Source organism: Stenella coeruleoalba, assembly GCF_951394435.1.
Source record: "Stenella coeruleoalba genome assembly, chromosome: 21".
Lineage (NCBI taxonomy): Eukaryota > Metazoa > Chordata > Mammalia > Artiodactyla > Delphinidae > Stenella > Stenella coeruleoalba.
This window is the reverse complement of record NC_137167.1, coordinates 22,836,864-22,854,060: the sequence shown is the minus strand read 5'-3', so window position 1 is coordinate 22,854,060 and position 17,197 is coordinate 22,836,864. Positions and strand designations below refer to the sequence as shown.

The 17,197-nt window shown below is 44.4% G+C and overlaps 1 protein-coding gene across 6 annotated transcripts in view; it reads left to right on the top strand.

The window, feature by feature from the left end:
- Nucleotides 1–15,699, top strand: part of SNX25 (sorting nexin 25) — a 116,949-nt gene extending 101,250 nt beyond the window's left edge. For 5 of the 6 annotated variants that reach the window (XM_079909370.1, XM_079909369.1, XM_079909368.1 and 2 more), the window contains 7 exons: nucleotides 1,599–1,712; nucleotides 5,732–5,896; nucleotides 7,692–7,809; nucleotides 11,299–11,365; nucleotides 14,179–14,360; nucleotides 14,626–14,726; nucleotides 15,146–15,699. In XM_079909370.1, the coding sequence (XP_079765496.1) occupies nucleotides 1,599–1,712; nucleotides 5,732–5,896; nucleotides 7,692–7,809; nucleotides 11,299–11,365; nucleotides 14,179–14,360; nucleotides 14,626–14,726; nucleotides 15,146–15,226 (828 nt within the window). In that variant the 3' untranslated portion in view covers nucleotides 15,227–15,699. Of the gene's footprint in view, nucleotides 1–1,598; nucleotides 1,713–5,731; nucleotides 5,897–7,691; nucleotides 7,810–11,298; nucleotides 11,366–14,178; nucleotides 14,361–14,625; nucleotides 14,727–15,145 lie in introns of those variants that run through there. The other variant, XR_013825547.1, reaches the window with a different exon arrangement.
- Nucleotides 15,700–17,197: the final 1,498 nt, after the last annotated feature.

Here is a 17,197-nt window from a genome sequence, read left to right as displayed (position 1 = left end):
TGTTATGTCTAGGTGTGTGTACTATATAATATATGGATGCATGTATCTGCATGTGCATTGTGGGTTGCAATGTGGTATGTATTTCCTACTGTGGATTTTAGTTTAAAATGTTTGAAAGCTACTAATCTAGGTCAGTTCTTTTATCTGATAGATGAGGGAACGTGATCCCAGAGAGTTTAACTGACTCGTAGTAGGATGTATACATAACAGCCAAACCAGGACTAGAATCCAGGTTGTCTTAGTTTCCATTCACGATTTTCCCATTTTTCTCAGGAGTTGCATCTTCTCTAACTCTCCATCTACTGGAGCTAATTGCCCTTTACCCCAGCAATTAAAGCGTTCTTCAGTTGTTTCTACCTTCATTTAAGTCCATTTTTCTCTTGCTCAGAATGAACTGATGCTGGTAAAACCCTATGGTCACCTCTCAGACCCTTCTTTTGCAAAGGAAATATGTCTGTTTCCTTTCAGCTTTTCTTCTAGGGTGATTTTTTAAAAACACTTTTAATCAGTAATTTCTATCAAGAACAATTGCTCTGAAGCGTTAGAGGAAACAAGCCTTATAAAATTTCACGTCTGTCCTTTTGTCTCATTATATTTCTTCCTCTGTGGCCTGATTCCTGGGTTCTTCTCTCACCTTTGGCATTTCGTATTGTGTGAGTTTTTTTCTTTTCTTACTTACTTTCTTTTTTTTGGAGTTTTCATTTTTTGAAAGAACTCTTCCTGTTGACAGCTGTGATAGGTCCCTGTCGGGGCTGCTGTGACCCTGAAAACAGTAGGAGGGAAGGCCGTTGCAGGCACTCTGTGCTCACTTACTTTTCAGCACCAGTGATCTAGTCAGCATATTCCAGTGGCCCCAGTGCCTTAGTGAAGAGGCAGCGTCTGGAGCATTTGGAACCCACTGTCCTCCCGGCGTCTGAGGGGCAGGCTGCAGAGTCCTGCGGGCACTGAGGCCAGACTTGATGGCCAAATGGATGTGGGTTTCAGCCCCGATCCTCAGTTGTCCCATATGTAAAGTAGGGGTGACTCAGAGCCGTTACACACACCCAGCCTCTAGCACAGTGCCTGGCAAAATGCAGGATTTAATCCACAGAGGGAAGTTTATTATCTGTTAACATACTTTATTATTATTAATATATTTACATTCTGCAGTTTGCCCTTGAAAGGCAGTGATAAAGCTACAACCTGAGTTATTCTTTCTCTCCATGGTCTTCTTTTGTCAACCCTGATAACTTTTTACAGAGATGTTGTAAACAGAGCACATTCTAAGAGAAAAGTTCTTGCTGGGAGCCACGTGTCCGTACCCCACACACTGTGCTCCGTGCCTGTGGTGCAGACCCACCTTCCCAGCCCAGCTCCACAATTTCCAGCTTCCAGGCGTTTGTAAGTCCAGGGACAGGCGTTAGCTTTTTTCGTCACATGTCCTGTTCCTCCGGATTCCTTGAGCCTGGTTAGAACAGGGAGGTTTTCAAGGTCTTCAGTCTCAGAGGAACCTAGTATAGGAAGAGGATACTCGGTTTGTTCTTATTAAAAATCTAAAATTTTTTTAAAGATTTAAATGTAATTTCAATATACTAACATTTAATTTTTTTCCCTCACAGTGTTTCCCTTCTTTAAAAAAAGTCCAGTTGCCTTCTCTTAGCAAGCTGCCTTTCAAATCTGTAGATCAAAAGTTTATGGAAAAGTCAAAGAATCAATTAAATAAGTTTTTACAGGTAAGCAAACTTTCTGGATATGGGAGGAAAATTAGTTATTTGGGGGTTATTGGGGGTTGAACCGTCATCATTCTCAGAGTTTGCCTGTTTGCTTCCTGTTCTCACAGGTCAGGACAGATCCTCAAAATATCTTTGGTTTTGGGTTCTGGGGTTTGTTTTTTGGTGATATATGTATGTATATATGTGTATATATATGTATACTCTACAGACAGAAAATGCAGATACCATGTGTACGGCTTTCTCCAGTTTCACAAACTGGACACACCCTCATAACTAGCACCTAGTCCCAGAGACAGAGTGTCACCAGTCCCGCCAGCGTCACCACAGGTGACCGTGGTCCCAACTCACGACCACGCGCTTACAGCTGGTTTTGAACTTCACATGAGTGGAGTCACAGGGCGTGGACCCCCTTCACTCAGGATCGTGGGCCTGAGGTCCTCCCATAGGGCTATTTTAGTTGCAGACCGTTCTTTGATTTCATTTTTGTTCTCGTTTTCATTGTTGAATGGGCTTCTCCTGGCGTGAAACCCCTGCAGTCTGTTCGTGCTCTTGTTGATGGGCATTGGGAGAGTTTCCAGGTGGAGGCTATTAATAAGCTGTCAGTGCTTGTCTTTCGGTGAATAGCTGCTGGGGAATCCCTAGGCATTTGGGGTTTTCAGTTTTTGTGAGTGGTCATAGCGGTTTGTACACTCTCACCAGCGGCATGCAGGCTTCTGTTCACTCCACACTGGACGGTTTCTTTTGTGAAGTTAAAGTTGTGTCTGCTCTTCTGTCGTGTTGCCTGTCTTTTCCATATCGCTTTGCAGGAGTTTCGTGTGTGTTTTGGATGTGCATCTCTTGTCAGAGCAGATGTGCTGTGGCTATCTTCTTTCTGTGGGTTGCCTTTTCAGTCTCTTAATGAGCATAAGTTCTCAATTTTAATTTAGTCCAATTTATCCATTTTTTTTCCTTTTGTGGTGAATGCCTTTTGTGCTTGTGGAGAAATCCTTGCCTACTGCAAGGTTCTAAAGATAGTTTCCTTATTTCCTCTAAACGCATAACTGGTTTCTTTCACTCTGTCTTTAGAACATAAGACCGAACAAAGGTATACTGTCTCCAGTAGCAAACCACTATTTATTTTTTCCTTAGGTGGGGCCTCTGTATTCAGGGTCTAGTTAAGTTGCTCACACCACGGCCCCCAAAGCCCGTATAGTTCTCAGGGGGCATGGACCTTTGCCTTGTGAAACACTTTTTGCCAGTGCAGTAGTAGCTAGAAGTCCTGAGACTTAATAACGGATGTTGCCAAATTCTTAGTAAAGGTTATGTTATATTCAGTTGGACCAGGGTGTGAATCATAGTAAAAGTAGGTACATTTTAGCTAGAGTTCCCTTGCAAGTGTTCCTAACTATTTTTCTCTCATATATTCATCTCTCTCTAAATATATATGTATTTTTTATAAATATATAAATGTGTGTGTGTGTGTGTGTGTATATATATATGTGTGTGTGTATATGTATATATTTCCCTCAGGAAATAAAATAATTGTACCTTTGAAAAACTTTCCGAGTTTAATTATGGCAGAACTGGGATAGAGAATCATTAATGTTTAAATGCTATTACAGGAGAGAATTTAAAACTGAAATATTACCATCTCGTTGCTGATTCAGAACATCTAGGAAATATTAAACCCACTCAAGCATTGTACCTGATTAAATTGTTCAGATGAACTAAAGGTCTTGTTTGTGAAACGAATATGTATTATTCAAAATCCAAGCTTGTGAAGCCCCACGTGTGTAGCTCTGGGATCTTGCAGCTGATGCTTCCGTTTCCTTCCAGCCTCTGCTGTTGGGGGAGGGAGGGTCTCGGGTTGTCTGGCGCTTCCAGCCCTTCAGCTGCCTTTCCAGTTGTGCTGCAGAGACCGGGGTGCCCCCTGCACTTTTGGGCATGCAGGGAGGGGTCACTCGTGCCCCTGTTGGGTTGCTGGTGATGGAAATGGGTTAGTGATTCCTGCCCTGGTGCCAAGAGAAGCATGTGCTCTGTGCTGCCAGTAGGTGGCGTGGGTGAGGCTGGGGGCGGGGACCATCTGCCTGAAGAGGTGGAAGGGGCATCTCAAGGGGCCATTTGTCTTTTGATCAAGAGGACTGTAAGTCAGAAAGTAATGGTTTAAATTGCTTTTCATTTCCTCAAAGACTTCATGTGAAAGTGCTCACTATTTAATAACTTTAGGTAGATTACACAGCAGACTGAAGTTTCAAAATATCATCCCACCAGCTGCAGACAGGAAAAGCAAGATGCAAAAGGTTTAGTCTGAAAGGCAGATATTATTAGGTCCACAGGACCTTCCAGAAAAGAGGATTCCATTGAGTGAGTGTTTGTGTGAGTATTTATATATGACACATGGTTCCCTTCGAGGTATAGTGATAATAATCCAGCCAGTCGTCCCTCACACACGGGCAGCTTACTCTAGCCGTCCCCGCAGTAGTGCGGCGCCCACTTCTGGGTGTGCACGTGCTGTTCGCTCTTCCTGGAATGCTTTACTCTCCTCATCTCACACTGACTAGTCCTCTTAGAGACTCCACCTGCGTAGGACAACGTGCTCTAAGCCTTTGGGGGGAAGGAGTGGGAATTAGGATTATATTCTCAGCCTGAAGATGTGATAATATCCCAATTACACCTTGCCCCATAGACATAATCTTTGAGAACATTTCTAAGTTCTCATACATGTTCAATTTGGTTACTTTCCCTCATGATAGAATATAACTTAGTCCAAAGACTTGTCATCCTTAATGATTTCCTTAGTTACGTTGATTGCATTATTTGAGACTTAGCATTGGTTATCATTTGCTACTATTTGATAAAAGAGTGCTGGAGTGGAGATTAGCTAAAGGAAGTCAAGGTGGAGGGAGGCTGTCTCACTCCTAACCCACCCTCCCGTGCAGCTGAGCATCTACTGCTCTACAAAAGGAATAAAGGCTCGGGGGCCTGCCTGGGAAGGCAGTAGTGACCCCAACTGCCTGTCCCCTAAATCTCCTTCCCCACGTCTGAGGCAGAACCTCCATCTTCAGGCCAGTCTTCCGCAGGACACAGGAAGCTGACAACCACTGGAAGGCGGTGGGGGGGGGGGTGGTGCCCGGGACCCCCGTCCCCAGTGTGGCACTATTGGGCATGCTCGGAGGTGCTTTTCTAGGGAGGGTCACAGGGTTTATGAGATTTCAAGCTTCGTCTGAGCAAACATAATGTGAACGTCATGGACCAACTCCTCTGGGACCAGAATGTAGCCTGTTCTCCCAGCAGAGAGGGTTCTGCCATCAGAACCCCAGTGTTCCAGCCCCCCAGGGAGTTACATCATCCATGGGGCAGGATTTCTCATTTGTTCATTTATTCCTAAACCCTGTATCTGTGAGCACCAGACATTTACACGTTCTTGTGGTCACATTGTTAATTTTCCTGTCTTATCAGTAGCACTTGCTTCATACGTCAACTTGATGCACGTTCTCCTTTCCTTTCTCCTAAGGCCAGAGAACTTGAGCACATTTCCAGTTTATGGGCCAATAAAAACAGTTATAAAATTATGTAAACATACGCTGCCTGGGGAAGGTGGAGCACAGGGACAGAAAACTACTGGCTGCCAGGCAGTTACCACCACGTGACAACCCAAAGCTCTTTTTTCAGCTCATGTACAAAGTCTGCACGCATGTAGCCATGAAAGGGTTGGGTGGGATCCTTGTGTAGTGTGCGGAAAACACCCGTGACTTTCGAAGGCGGCAGCCCCCGGATCTGCAGGCGGTTTGCGCAGTGAGACTTCACGTCGCCCTGAGCACGAGCAGGGCGCTCCAGTTAACCCACAGAGTGCAGTTTGCCATCAAGCTCGGTGAGAACTCATCTAATATATTTTATTTCAGGAGGAAAGGGAAGTGGTTTTAGGTTCAGAATTACGATGAAAGTAAATTTCCTGGGACAGTCAACTCTGCCTTCACTCCTCGTGGCTCCCAGCTCACAGACGAACCACACAGGAGGCATTAATCCTCTTTCTCCCACAGAATCTGCTTTCAGATGAAAGACTGTGTCAGAGTGAAGCACTTTATGCCTTTTTGAGCCCTTCTCCTGACTACCTCAAGGTTATTGACGTGCAGGGGAAAAAGTCCACGTTTTCATTATCCTCATTTCTGGAAAGACTCCCTCGCGACTTCTTCTCCCATCAGGAGGTGAGCTGTCTGAAGGTTGTATGTTTTTGAAGCATATTTAAGCACACGTCTTCTGGAGGCTGTTTGATGTGGCAGGTGTTTGTGGAAGGCCTGCTACAGATGGGGAGGAAGCAAATACCTTGAGTCACCATTGCTGTCATTTGGGGACAGGGTTGATCACAAGGTAGGTGAGTGGCATGTGGATGGAGGTTCTGTGGGAGGCCCTCTGCGGAAGGTGGCCTGGCTGGCGCCCGGGACGGGGGCCGGCACCGCAGAGGGCTTGGAGCTAACGTTGAGGTTCAGGAGCAGAGGGTGCGTGTGCGGAACAGTCAGCAGGTCTTTGGGCCGAGGGGGGGCTTCGGGAGCGTGCGCTGAAGGAAATGAGGCCGAGGGTAGGAGGAGGGGCAAGGCCGCTGCGCTGAGGAGTTTAGGTTTTATCTGAGGGAATGGAAAGCCGTGTCACGTCCTGAAGCAAGATGCACCTCGCAGTGATGCGGGTGGGTGAAGGAGTGAATAGACAGGCTGCAGACATTTGCCATCTCATACCTGGCCCTCGGGCTTCCCTCCAGGGGCCCCTGACTTGGCTGAGGCCTGCAGCCCCTCGTTTGGCTCTCCAACAAGCTACACGAGAGCATCTCCGAAATGTGGCGTCTCCTTAGTTCAATGCCAGACGCCACCGCCTCTTCACCAGAATTGGTTTAACGAGCTTGGACAGAAGGAAGTAACCGTGGAAAGCAGCGTCTGCTTTGCCGCGTCCTGAGCTGGAGCAGAGCCCGCGAACCACAGGGTTCCACCTGCCTGCCTGCCTGCCTCCCTCCCTCCTGGGCACCTCCCCGCCTCTTTCCTGCATGCCACACGTGTCACGTCTGGCCGTACTTGGCCCCTCCCCTCTGTCACCTCCCATTTATCCCTGCACCTCTTGGGATTCACCCTGTGGCCCAGTCACTCCGGGAAACTGCTCTCGGAAGGAGGAAGGCCAGTGGCCGACCGGCAGCCTCCTGCAACCTCTGATGCTGCTGGACGTGCAGTGAAGCCGTGAAGCTGGGGGTGCCCCTCCGGCCGCTGACTTCTCAGCCCTCTGCTCTGCTCTGCTCGTCACGCCCCCAAGGCCCTGTTGTTGGGCCGCTGCTTGTTCCCGCAGCCTCAGCTGCCCCCTCCGCACACATCCGAGTGAACTTCCTCAGCCGTCCTTCCACTGCCTAACGTCTGCACCCCTGTTGCAGCTCTTCACCCTGCTTGGAGAAGCAGCCACGTGCATGCTGGCCACCTCCCCGCAGAGCTAAGGGCCTCTCAAAGTCGGGATCCACGTCACACTCGTTGGCACTAGCCTGGTGCCTGGCATAAATGAGTTCTCAACGGAAATTTGCTGATACGCAGATCAAGAAGTGAGACTAGCTGAAGTACAGAATAAAAGCTTGAATCAGAGCTTTAAAAATAACTAAATTACTTTAAATTATACATGTCTTTAAAAAAACAGTGAATTTAAAATATTTCAAGTTAAAAAGCCTTCCTTTTAAAACTCAAAATGGTTAGAAAGCTGTTTTGTTATCTCCGAATTCACTCCTCATTAATACAGTGACAGAGGCTTTTCAAAATTATTTTAGACCTTGAATGAGGCTTTAGGATCAAGCTATGCCCTGAGTTTAGATACACTTTGGCCTCTTTGTGAAAATGCATAGGTTTCTGCATGTAGGGAAGTTGAAGGATTGTGTGAGGTTGAACTATAAGTGCATCATTTGGAATTGACCCTGGGAGGAGAACGTATCACCTTCCTTGGATGAGTGACCTGCTTCCTGTGACTTTACTGTTCCCCCAGGAGGAGGCAGAGGAGGACAGTGACCTGTCAGATAGTGGTGATGACGTGGATGGAAGGAAAGACTCTTTGGCTGAACCATGTTTCATGCTGATTGGGGAGATTTTTGAACTTCGAGGAAGTAAGCTTCTTTATTACTATTAAGTGGTTTTGCTGGTTAAGTGGTTACACACACACACAATGAATGCTTTGAATTTCTTTTTATGTGACTTAGCATCGCCTCATTGCTTCATCACCAAAAGGTATACAAAAGTTAATTTTGCATAGCAGAGGAAGAGCCCTGTTGTTAAAGGTGAATATGTGGCCAGGGACGCAGGGACGCCCGAGCCTGCTTTCAGCCTCCTTTCCTCCCTAGAGGACTGGTCATCCGTGGAGGCGTGGGGGCATTTTGTCCACAGGGGACACTGGCATGTCTGGAAACAGTTTTGGTTGTCACAGCTCGTGGGAGGGTGCCGCTGGCATCTCGTGGGGCGGAGGCCAAGGGCGCTGCTAAAGCATCCTCCAGTGCACAGGACAGCCCCACAGCAAAGAGTTATCCTGTCCCAAACGACAGCAGTGCCAAGGTGAGGAATCCTACCCCAGTAGTTCCTGAGGGGAGACGTACTTAGAAGAAACAAGAGCAAAAGGAGAATCAGAATACTCTTTTGTTAAGACCTGAGCAAGTGCCTCTCTCCCGAAGCAGTACCGGGGTGAAAGGTCAAACAGTACTTCTTGGCTTTAGTCTTGAGTCCTGAATAGGACTGTCTACCCGCCCTCACCTTCCACAGTCCCCAACCTGTAAATGGCGACGCCAGCATACTCGGTCACACCTGGAGCCTCGAGTCCTAGCTAGAGGTGTGCCAGGTGCTTAAAGGCACAGCTGAGCGCCTAGCAGAGGAAGCGCACAAGAGGAGCAGGGTTTCGCAAGGCACAGCAGTGCTCCAACCGGGAGCACGTTGCTCGGAGAACGTCCTGGGCTCTGCCCACTTGGATGAGCATCTTTTCCCTTTGGGCAAAGAAGGTGGGCTGGGAGTTGGTCCTATGCAGGAAGCCGGCTGTGCATTGGTTCTTATTTATATATCCCTTAACATGTCGCTTAAAGAATTCTTCGCAGATGAAGAAACTTCAAGTGCTTTTACAGGCTTGGGCGCGTCTTTTATGTCTTCTAATCCTTGGTATCTTTACAACGATTGATGCATAGTAGGTGATCAATGAAAATGCTTGGATGGATGGATGGATGAATGAATGAATAGGCAAGAAAATTTTCAGTGCCGGGATTGTTTTGGTCATTGAACTTTTTCTTCCTCTAAGCCAAATCTTAAAATAATCAGCAAACACTTTGGGAGCTTATGTTTTAGATATCGCTCCATAGGGGAAACAAAAATATCTCAGAGGTAGATTCTTTCTTCGGTGAATTTACAACATAATGGTTTCAAAAATGTAATTCACATTAAGCAATAGACACAAATTCTAAACTCCAGGCAGAGATTTATAGATAAGCATGTTCATTTGAGCATAATTACGGTAAGGAAAAATTGGAACTAAGCTAAATTCAGAAATGGGTGATAGTTAAATTAAGAAATATCCACATGATGGAATATCGTCCAACTATTAAGGATCCTTGCAGATGAAAAAGCTATAGCTGGTCCGACACTTTAAGATGTGTGCTGGTGTTGAACTTGGTTCAGTACAGGCCGGAAAAAACAGTTCTCCCCCAAACCCGGAGGCTGGCTCCTCCACAGTGAAGTCTGCCCATTAAATCATGAGTCCTCCCCATGTCCCACAGAGTCGGTAAGAACGAGGAAGCACCGTCTCGGCCTTGGGTCAGCGTGTTCTCTGCGACACAAAGAGACTGAGAAGCCTGGTGGACGTGTCAGAGGCAGTCAGGGCAGGAGTAGGGCTCCAAGTCCTCTCTGTGGTGTGCATCTCCTCCCTCATGTGCACCTGCTCAGAATATTTGGTTTTGCTAGTGACTTTCCAGAGGGGAGTAAACAGAACATCATTGATAATGAGATGTGATACATTTGCCATCAGCAAAATCCTAGTGTTGCCGCAGCTGCCTCCATGGCCTCGAACGAATGAGTCCTTGGAAAGAATAAGGGGGCTATTCTGTGTTGGAGTGGGGGACTAGGGAAGGGCAGGAAGATGTCGTAGAGTCAGGGGCATCAGTGATGGGAGAGAATCTGTAGCAGAGCCGTTTTGGGTTCCTGCTCTAGTTCAGTTTATGAAAATGGACCGGAAGTGTAGCTGTTTTAAACATTTATAACCAGTCACTCGGCTGTCCGGCACTCTTCCTGGAGTTGCTCGTGTCTCCAGACCCTCTGGGTCTGAGCTACCTGTCTGCTGCCTGAGAAAGGTGGAGGGAAGTTCTCATCCCTGCCAGACACACCCCTCCCAGCCGGGTCGCCAGCCTCAGATGGGCACGCCTGCAGCGCGCTCTGAATTCCATCAACACTTAGGGCACTTCTGAGGCGTGGTCCTGACCCCAGGACTTGACACTTACTTGAAGGATTACCACCACTGCACCTGGACACTTAGATCCATTTTTAAAGTTAGAAATGACTTGAGAATGTGTTAAAGTCTAGCACCAAGTGTGTGTTAACTGTTGATTTCTGTTTGGGTGCCTTCCCTCGTACAGAGGTGTTTGTGAATTTACTCCTTTTTTTCTTTGGTGCAGGAGCCCTGAATTCTTGGCCCCATCATAGCCAAGTCATGTGTCACTAGCTAAACATTGCAGTGGATGGAAGTGAATATATAAGCGGAATATTTGGTTTCGATTCCAATTTGCAGACCAAAAATATCCTCACAGCATTTCTTTGCCTTCTTTTGGTTTATATTCATATTCTACACTTATAACAATGTGTCTCCTAATCTAATGCTAATAGTAAAAGTTTAGATATGTAGGACCCTTCACAAAACTCTTTCACACAAAGTAGTGCCATGACTCTCCAGCAAAACGAAAGTACATGCTAACACTGTCCTTTTCCAGATGAGGAAACTGAGGCTCGGAGAAGGCGATGGTGGCCGCCTGCTCCGGGCGGTGGTGCAGGAGCGATGAGTCCATGGCTCACTCGGAATCCTGGGGCTTCCCAGTCCCCCTTTCTTCCCCCACGGGCATAAAATATATTAAAATGCATGATCTACAAACTACTATTCAAAAGGGAGCAGTTAGACCTATCAATTTCTTAATATTTCAAAATATTTGTCAACATCTGACTACAGATGCTTCTCGTTCAGAGCCGTGTATTAGAACACTGGGTTCAACAAGCCAGGCACAAATCTAAAAGGAATTGCACTGTCTGCTAGTGGAAAACAGACGTCAGTAGCCCGGGGACACATGAAGTGAAGTTTTAGTTCCACTTGCTAGCTCAGCTGTTGTTAGGCATTGAAAAGCTGTAAGAAGTCTTAAGTTTCCTCTCATCAGTTGCAAAGTAGAAAATGAAAGCTTATTCATTCGAGTATTCCTGGACAGAAGTTTGCTAACCTAGACCCAAATTCTGTGGATATCAAAGCCCCTTAGTGTCCAGACTTGGATTGAGTGACGTGGTTAAGATTTATGCTTTGTGCTGCTATGAAAATGTCACGATTGTGATAGCCTGTGGTAATGCTTTTCCTCTGATTTATATTTTAGTGTTTAAATGGGTGAGAAGAACATTAATTGCTCTCGTTCAGGTCACTTTCGGAAGAACCATCAACAAGTGAGTTGCACGAAACTAATGTTTGAATTCATGCCCTAGCCTTTGCCTTAACAGTCCAATTACATCCCCAACTAAAGGTTTTTTCGTTTCTCTATTTCTGATATGATTCTAAGATTGGATAGGGAAGCAGATTTCTACAAGACTGTCTCCTCCAGAATGCACGGTGCACCAGATAACAAGCTTGGGCTGGCTCTGGCAGGCTGGTTGGCGAGGGTCAGAAGATTGTTCTGGAAAGTTCTCTGTTGACCATGATGACTGGTTTTAATATCTTGGGTACAGCGTTTTTATGTCACATGATGTGGATCAGTTTAAGGCTTAGACTCTGAGCCAAAATGAAAGTAGGATGAGCATCGCACGGCAGGTATTTATTTGAAGGGAAATGCAAACCATATATTTTTTTAGAGTTGTGGTGATATTAAAATAGTAATTCCTCATTAGTTGATAGCTAGGTATCCATGAGGGGTGTGTGTACCCTATAACACTATTATAAGCCATACGTGTATTCTGAATTGTATCACGTTACCCATATTCCTAAGGGTTATACTCTATGCCCAGTACCCAGTGCTTACGAGGCTGTAGCATTATGACGTCCCCACACAAAAACTGGGAGTCAACTGCTAAAACTAAGGGGAAAAAAAAATCTAAACTAAACAAGCCCCATATTATATTTTTATTCAGTTGCAAATAGAATATATTTTCCTTGTGGTCATAAACCAAAATTTACTTCTGTTTATTTGTAAGTTCTTTTAAAAAATGGTGGGGCTTCCCTGGTGGCGCAGTGGTTGAGGGTACGCCTGCCGATGCAGGGGACACGGGTTCGTGCCCCGGTCCGGGAAGATCCCACATGCGGCGGAGCGGCTGGGCCCGTGAGCCATGGCTGCTGAGCCTGCGCGTCCGGAGCCTGTGCTCCGCGACAGGAGAGGCCACAACAGTGAAAGGCCCATGTGCCACAGGAAAAAAAAAAAAAAATGGTGTTAGTGGCTTGTTTAGTTGACTTTTAGTATCGTGGGCTTTTAAGCGGAAAAATGCCCTGTTTAACTTACAGTTTCAGTCTGAGGCAAACCTCTTAACCTTAGTACTGACAGGCCTTGGATAAAGAAGTTTTCAAAATGGCCCTATTTTTCTCAGAACTCCAGACTCGCTAACTTATTTCTTTTTCAGTTTCAGAAAATCATGCATACATTCCCTGCTCCTATTTATGATATTGGCTCTTAATTTTAAGACGAGCAGCTGTGGTCTGAGAGTGGTGAATACATTAGGCGGGGGAGGGGCACCACGTAGGGAATTTTCAGGCTGTGGGTTTCAGTGGGCTTTTTTATCAGGTAGAGAAATTACGGAGCATCTGGCCCTGTGCTCTTTTGCCTCAGGCAGACGAGGACACATCATAAAATTAAGTAGCAGCACAATATGTGCCTCTCGCCTTGTACCAACTGTAATTTCACATCCCAGAATTGCTGCAAAAGCTTCCTCCAGTTTTGGCTAATACAAAGTCAGACCTAAATTGATAGAAAATGCTTAGGTGATGGCCTTTGGTAAGTCACTCACCTAATTTTAAGTTGCAAACTGAAATTTTCCTTCCTCATTTCTTCACGCAGTGCTGGTGAGTAACCCAAAGACTACAGGCAAAACAAGCTGTGTTTTTATGTAGATTTTACTTAGGCAGGTCAGCAGGTTCTCAAAGCCAAAGCCCCATTGAATTAATAAAATTGTTTTACTTGATCTAGATATGAATTGCACAGTTCTAAGCAGTATCGGGAAGTATCTTAGGAGACATGCAGTTACAAACAGGATTACCGTGGTTCTGACTCACAGTGGAATTTAGACTTCATTGGTGACTAGTTACTGTGTGCAAAGTGCTGGGCTTGAAACATCTATTTCAGATATTATTTCTGAAAACCTCACATTGTCCCTTTAAAAATCTGGTTGGGAAGTCAGATTCTTAAAGGGCTTTCTGATTTATTATTCGTGAATTAAGTTTGAAACTTCAGGTCTTTCTTGCACTAATAGTCCAAGGTGATTCTGCTCCCATTTTCTGCAGAGAGACTTCGCTTCCCAACCTCAGCACCGCTCCTGGCTCTGTGAGCTGTGCTGCTCTCTGCAGCAGTCCAGTGGTTGGCTGGAATTTGATGAAGTTGGGTTTATGGAAGACCTGGGTAACCAGATAAAAGCCACTTATTTATAACCGTGCAGGTCAAGATCTGCCCGATTTTCACTCCTGTGGGAAGGTGACGTGGCTGGATAGCAGTGTATCTTTTCAAAGTCCCCCCCTTTGTGGTGAAAGGGGGGTGTCTTTTCCCCCTTTGCCCCGTGAGCATGTGAGATGTTTCCGGGGTCAGACAACTCTGCCCAGCATCCTCTGCCGTGGCCGCCCCAGGGGACAACTAGTGAAGAAGCTTCGTTCTCCCCAGGACTCCCAGAGCTCAGGGAGCTCTTCACAGTCTTTTAAAACGGATTGATGCTTTCAGTTTATACCACTTCATGGAGAAATTAGTATGTTGAGTACCGTGCACAGTTAAGAGTAGTTGCAAGCTTCAAACAAATCAGTCTCCTCTCAGTTCTTGCTTTTCCAGATTGAAAGACACCGTGCGGCAAACATTTAGAGAATTCAGTACCAGTGAAAATGTGAGCTCCAGGAATGAATGGCTGTCAGTGTTACCAAAATAAAAAAAAACTTTCCGAGTCAGAGTTTAAAAATCCAATTCCTAGTTTATTCATCAAACGCTTATCTTAACCTACTCATTGATAAATGCCTTGTGAGAATAGAGAATAAGATTTTTAAAAACCTCATCCAAGAAATATTTTGCTCTTGAAAGACAACTCCGGGACGCAGTGGACTGGGCTCTCAGCGAGCAAATGGTGGTCTACTACATCGGCGCTCTCCGGGATGCTTTGTGGCCCGGTGGGAATTTGGCACCTCCGAACACAATCCCAAGTGAAGAGCAAAGCCAGGAAACAAAGCGGAGAGCACAGCAGAAGCTGCTTGAAAACATTCCAGGTGAGGCCTGGGCTCTGACCCTGAAAGTCACATGAAAAGGGAGTGTTGATGGCCCTTCTCCTTTTTCACTTACAGTTTGTATAAATGCCTTATATTGAAAAATTCTAAATTTTCTCCTTAAACATTGGAAAGAGCTGATCACTCATGTTCCTCGCGTCTCCGTGCCTTTATGTGCTGTGTGTGCATATGTCGTAGCCCCTCGCTGAAGGTCCGTGCAGGGTGCACTTTATCAATAGCAGCATGGAATATAAACTTAATTTTTCAGATATGCTTCAGAGCCTTGTTGGACAGCAAAATGCCCGTCATGGTATAATAAAAATATTCAACGCACTGCAAGAAACGAGAGCCAATAAGCATCTGTTATATGTGAGTAACTTAAAGCCTCCCAGAGGATTCAGTTTCTTCAGTTCTACGTTTCTGTTCATATACGGGGGTAGATTTTAACTCTTTATACGCTTAATCATTCTTATTGCTTGTAACTCTGAACCCATTTTCTCTGCTTCATTTTTGTTCAATTTGGTTAAAAAAAATACCCCCCTCTGGGTGCAGCATCCCCCTCCTCGCCTGCTGGCTGTTTCTCTCAACTTGTGCTGTAACGTTTCTGCCTGAGTGCTTGGCTTGCTTCTTTCAGCAAAGCAAACTGTTTCCCAGTAGTCTGATAATACTGTTGGTGGTTATAACGGACCGTGAAATAAATCAATCTGATGCTAAATGGAGTTTATAGAATACTAATTCCTTTTAACCCTTAGAGAAAAAGACATTTTTTTTTTTCTTTCTTGGTTCAGGTGCTGATGGAACTGCTGCTAATTGAATTGTGTCCTGAGCTGAGAACTCATTTAGATGAACTTAAAGCTTGTCAGGTTTGAGACTCCACAAATAAACCACCAGAGAAATGTCTGTAATAATAGACATGAAACATTTTCCTCTTTTCCACAGAGGGCTTGACTGAGAACCATACCGATCTTTTAGTTACCTCCCTCTAGTTTTATGTGAATTAAGCAGAATTGGGGGGAAAACTTGATGCTGTATATTAGGCAACAGAAAAAAACACTTGTTAATTATTTTTATTTTAATATAAATCCTTTAAAGGTCAACATACTGATTGAAATATAAGTGTTAATACGTGATAAGAACCTAGGAAATATTTTAAATATTTATTGTTTTGTTTTTAAAAAGTTTGTTTTAAATGAATTATGAACATTGTACAGTTAATTTCCTCACTGAGGATTCTGAACATTCCTATATTCGTGTGTGTTGAATATTGTTGTGCAATGCTTTGTGTGAAGTTATTGTGAAAATTTTATTGTCTTTATTTTTACCAAAGATTTCCCATAGTTTGAAGCATCTGAAGCAATAAAATATAAAAATGAATCATAGCGCTCTGATGTTTAAGATGCTTATATCTCAAAAAAAGTTGAAGCACTTAAGATAGTTCAGATACTTATCAAGTGCCTTTTCTGTAGAAAACATTGCACATGTAAGTACTTCCGTAAGGAAGTATAAAGTTTGTTGCCTTTCTCCAGACACAGAATGAATGTGAAAAATATGATTTTTGGTGTGAATGAGAAGAGCCAAAATTGGTGCTTGAAGTGCTGTTATTAGGGAGGTGGGATGGATGGGCAGGAATGAGATGGGGAAACAAAGAGGAGGGAAGTTACTTCAGGCTGTTCAGGACTTGATTGTGTCATCAAGTCTTGGGGACCAGTAGGGGCATTAGGCGAAATCCAGGGTACAGATGTTGCTTTGTTTTTAGTAGTGGGACCATGGACAAGTCACTTAATTTTCCTGGGTTTTACCATTTATTATGCAGTGATAATGAAACACTTTCCCCTTTCTAACCCCCAGGAATATTGAAAGCAAGCCAATTAAGCAGAAATTCAGTTTGAAATCCATGAAAGAAACATACTATGTATATATAAAGTGGTATTAATTATATCATTGTTAGATCATACCTGCTGAGTTCCTGATATGCCTAGTTCTTGATATGAAACATAAGTGCTGAAAGACAAATGGTTAAAAATTAGTAAAGCAAATTTTATCTTTGATATTCTTTTAGCTACAGCTCTTTGATCCTTATTTCAAACCAAGATATTTGATACTTTCGAAAAAACTCAGTTGGCTATTTATATGGATAAGAATTATCCTTCATAGGGATGTAGAAAAGACATTCAGAGAAGAGAAGCAGTGTAAAGTCACCAAGCCCCAGGAACTCATAGCAGTTACTAAAAGTGACCATCTCCTGCATAATTAAACCACGGCTGTTATGACTCCTCAATCCTTAAGAAGTCGTCTTACTTTTTCATAAGTTATCAACTGTAAGGACTCTTACAGAAGTTTTGATTTTTTTTTGAAAAAAGTTAATGACCTTGAAGCTTCACCTCACTTAAAGGGTGACTCCAATCACAGATCAAGGTGTGCACCATGTTGGGAGTAGTGGTAGTTTGCAGGGGCTCACCTGGGCCAGGTTTGCCAGCTTTATGGTAACTAGAGTAAACTGAAATTTTAAATTCTGTGTTGGGTTCACTTAGGACATTTAAGCACAGCATATTACCAAATATGACCTGTCAAATTCCTACCTTTAGGATTTCTCAAACCGTGTTTTAATGGCAGTTAAAGTGGCCTTCACTTTGGGGATGTAGAGTGAGTGAGCTATGAAAGTGCTATTACAGTCCCCACACACTGCCTTATTACATTTCTATTTTAAGATTCTTAAAGGCTTAAGGAACTGGATTGAGTGTGGAGAAGAGAATACCGTTGGAAATTTGGATCTTCAAACCACTGAAGGAATGTTCTATGGATGTTATTAAGAAAACAAGAGCAAAAGCAAGTGGGCTTGT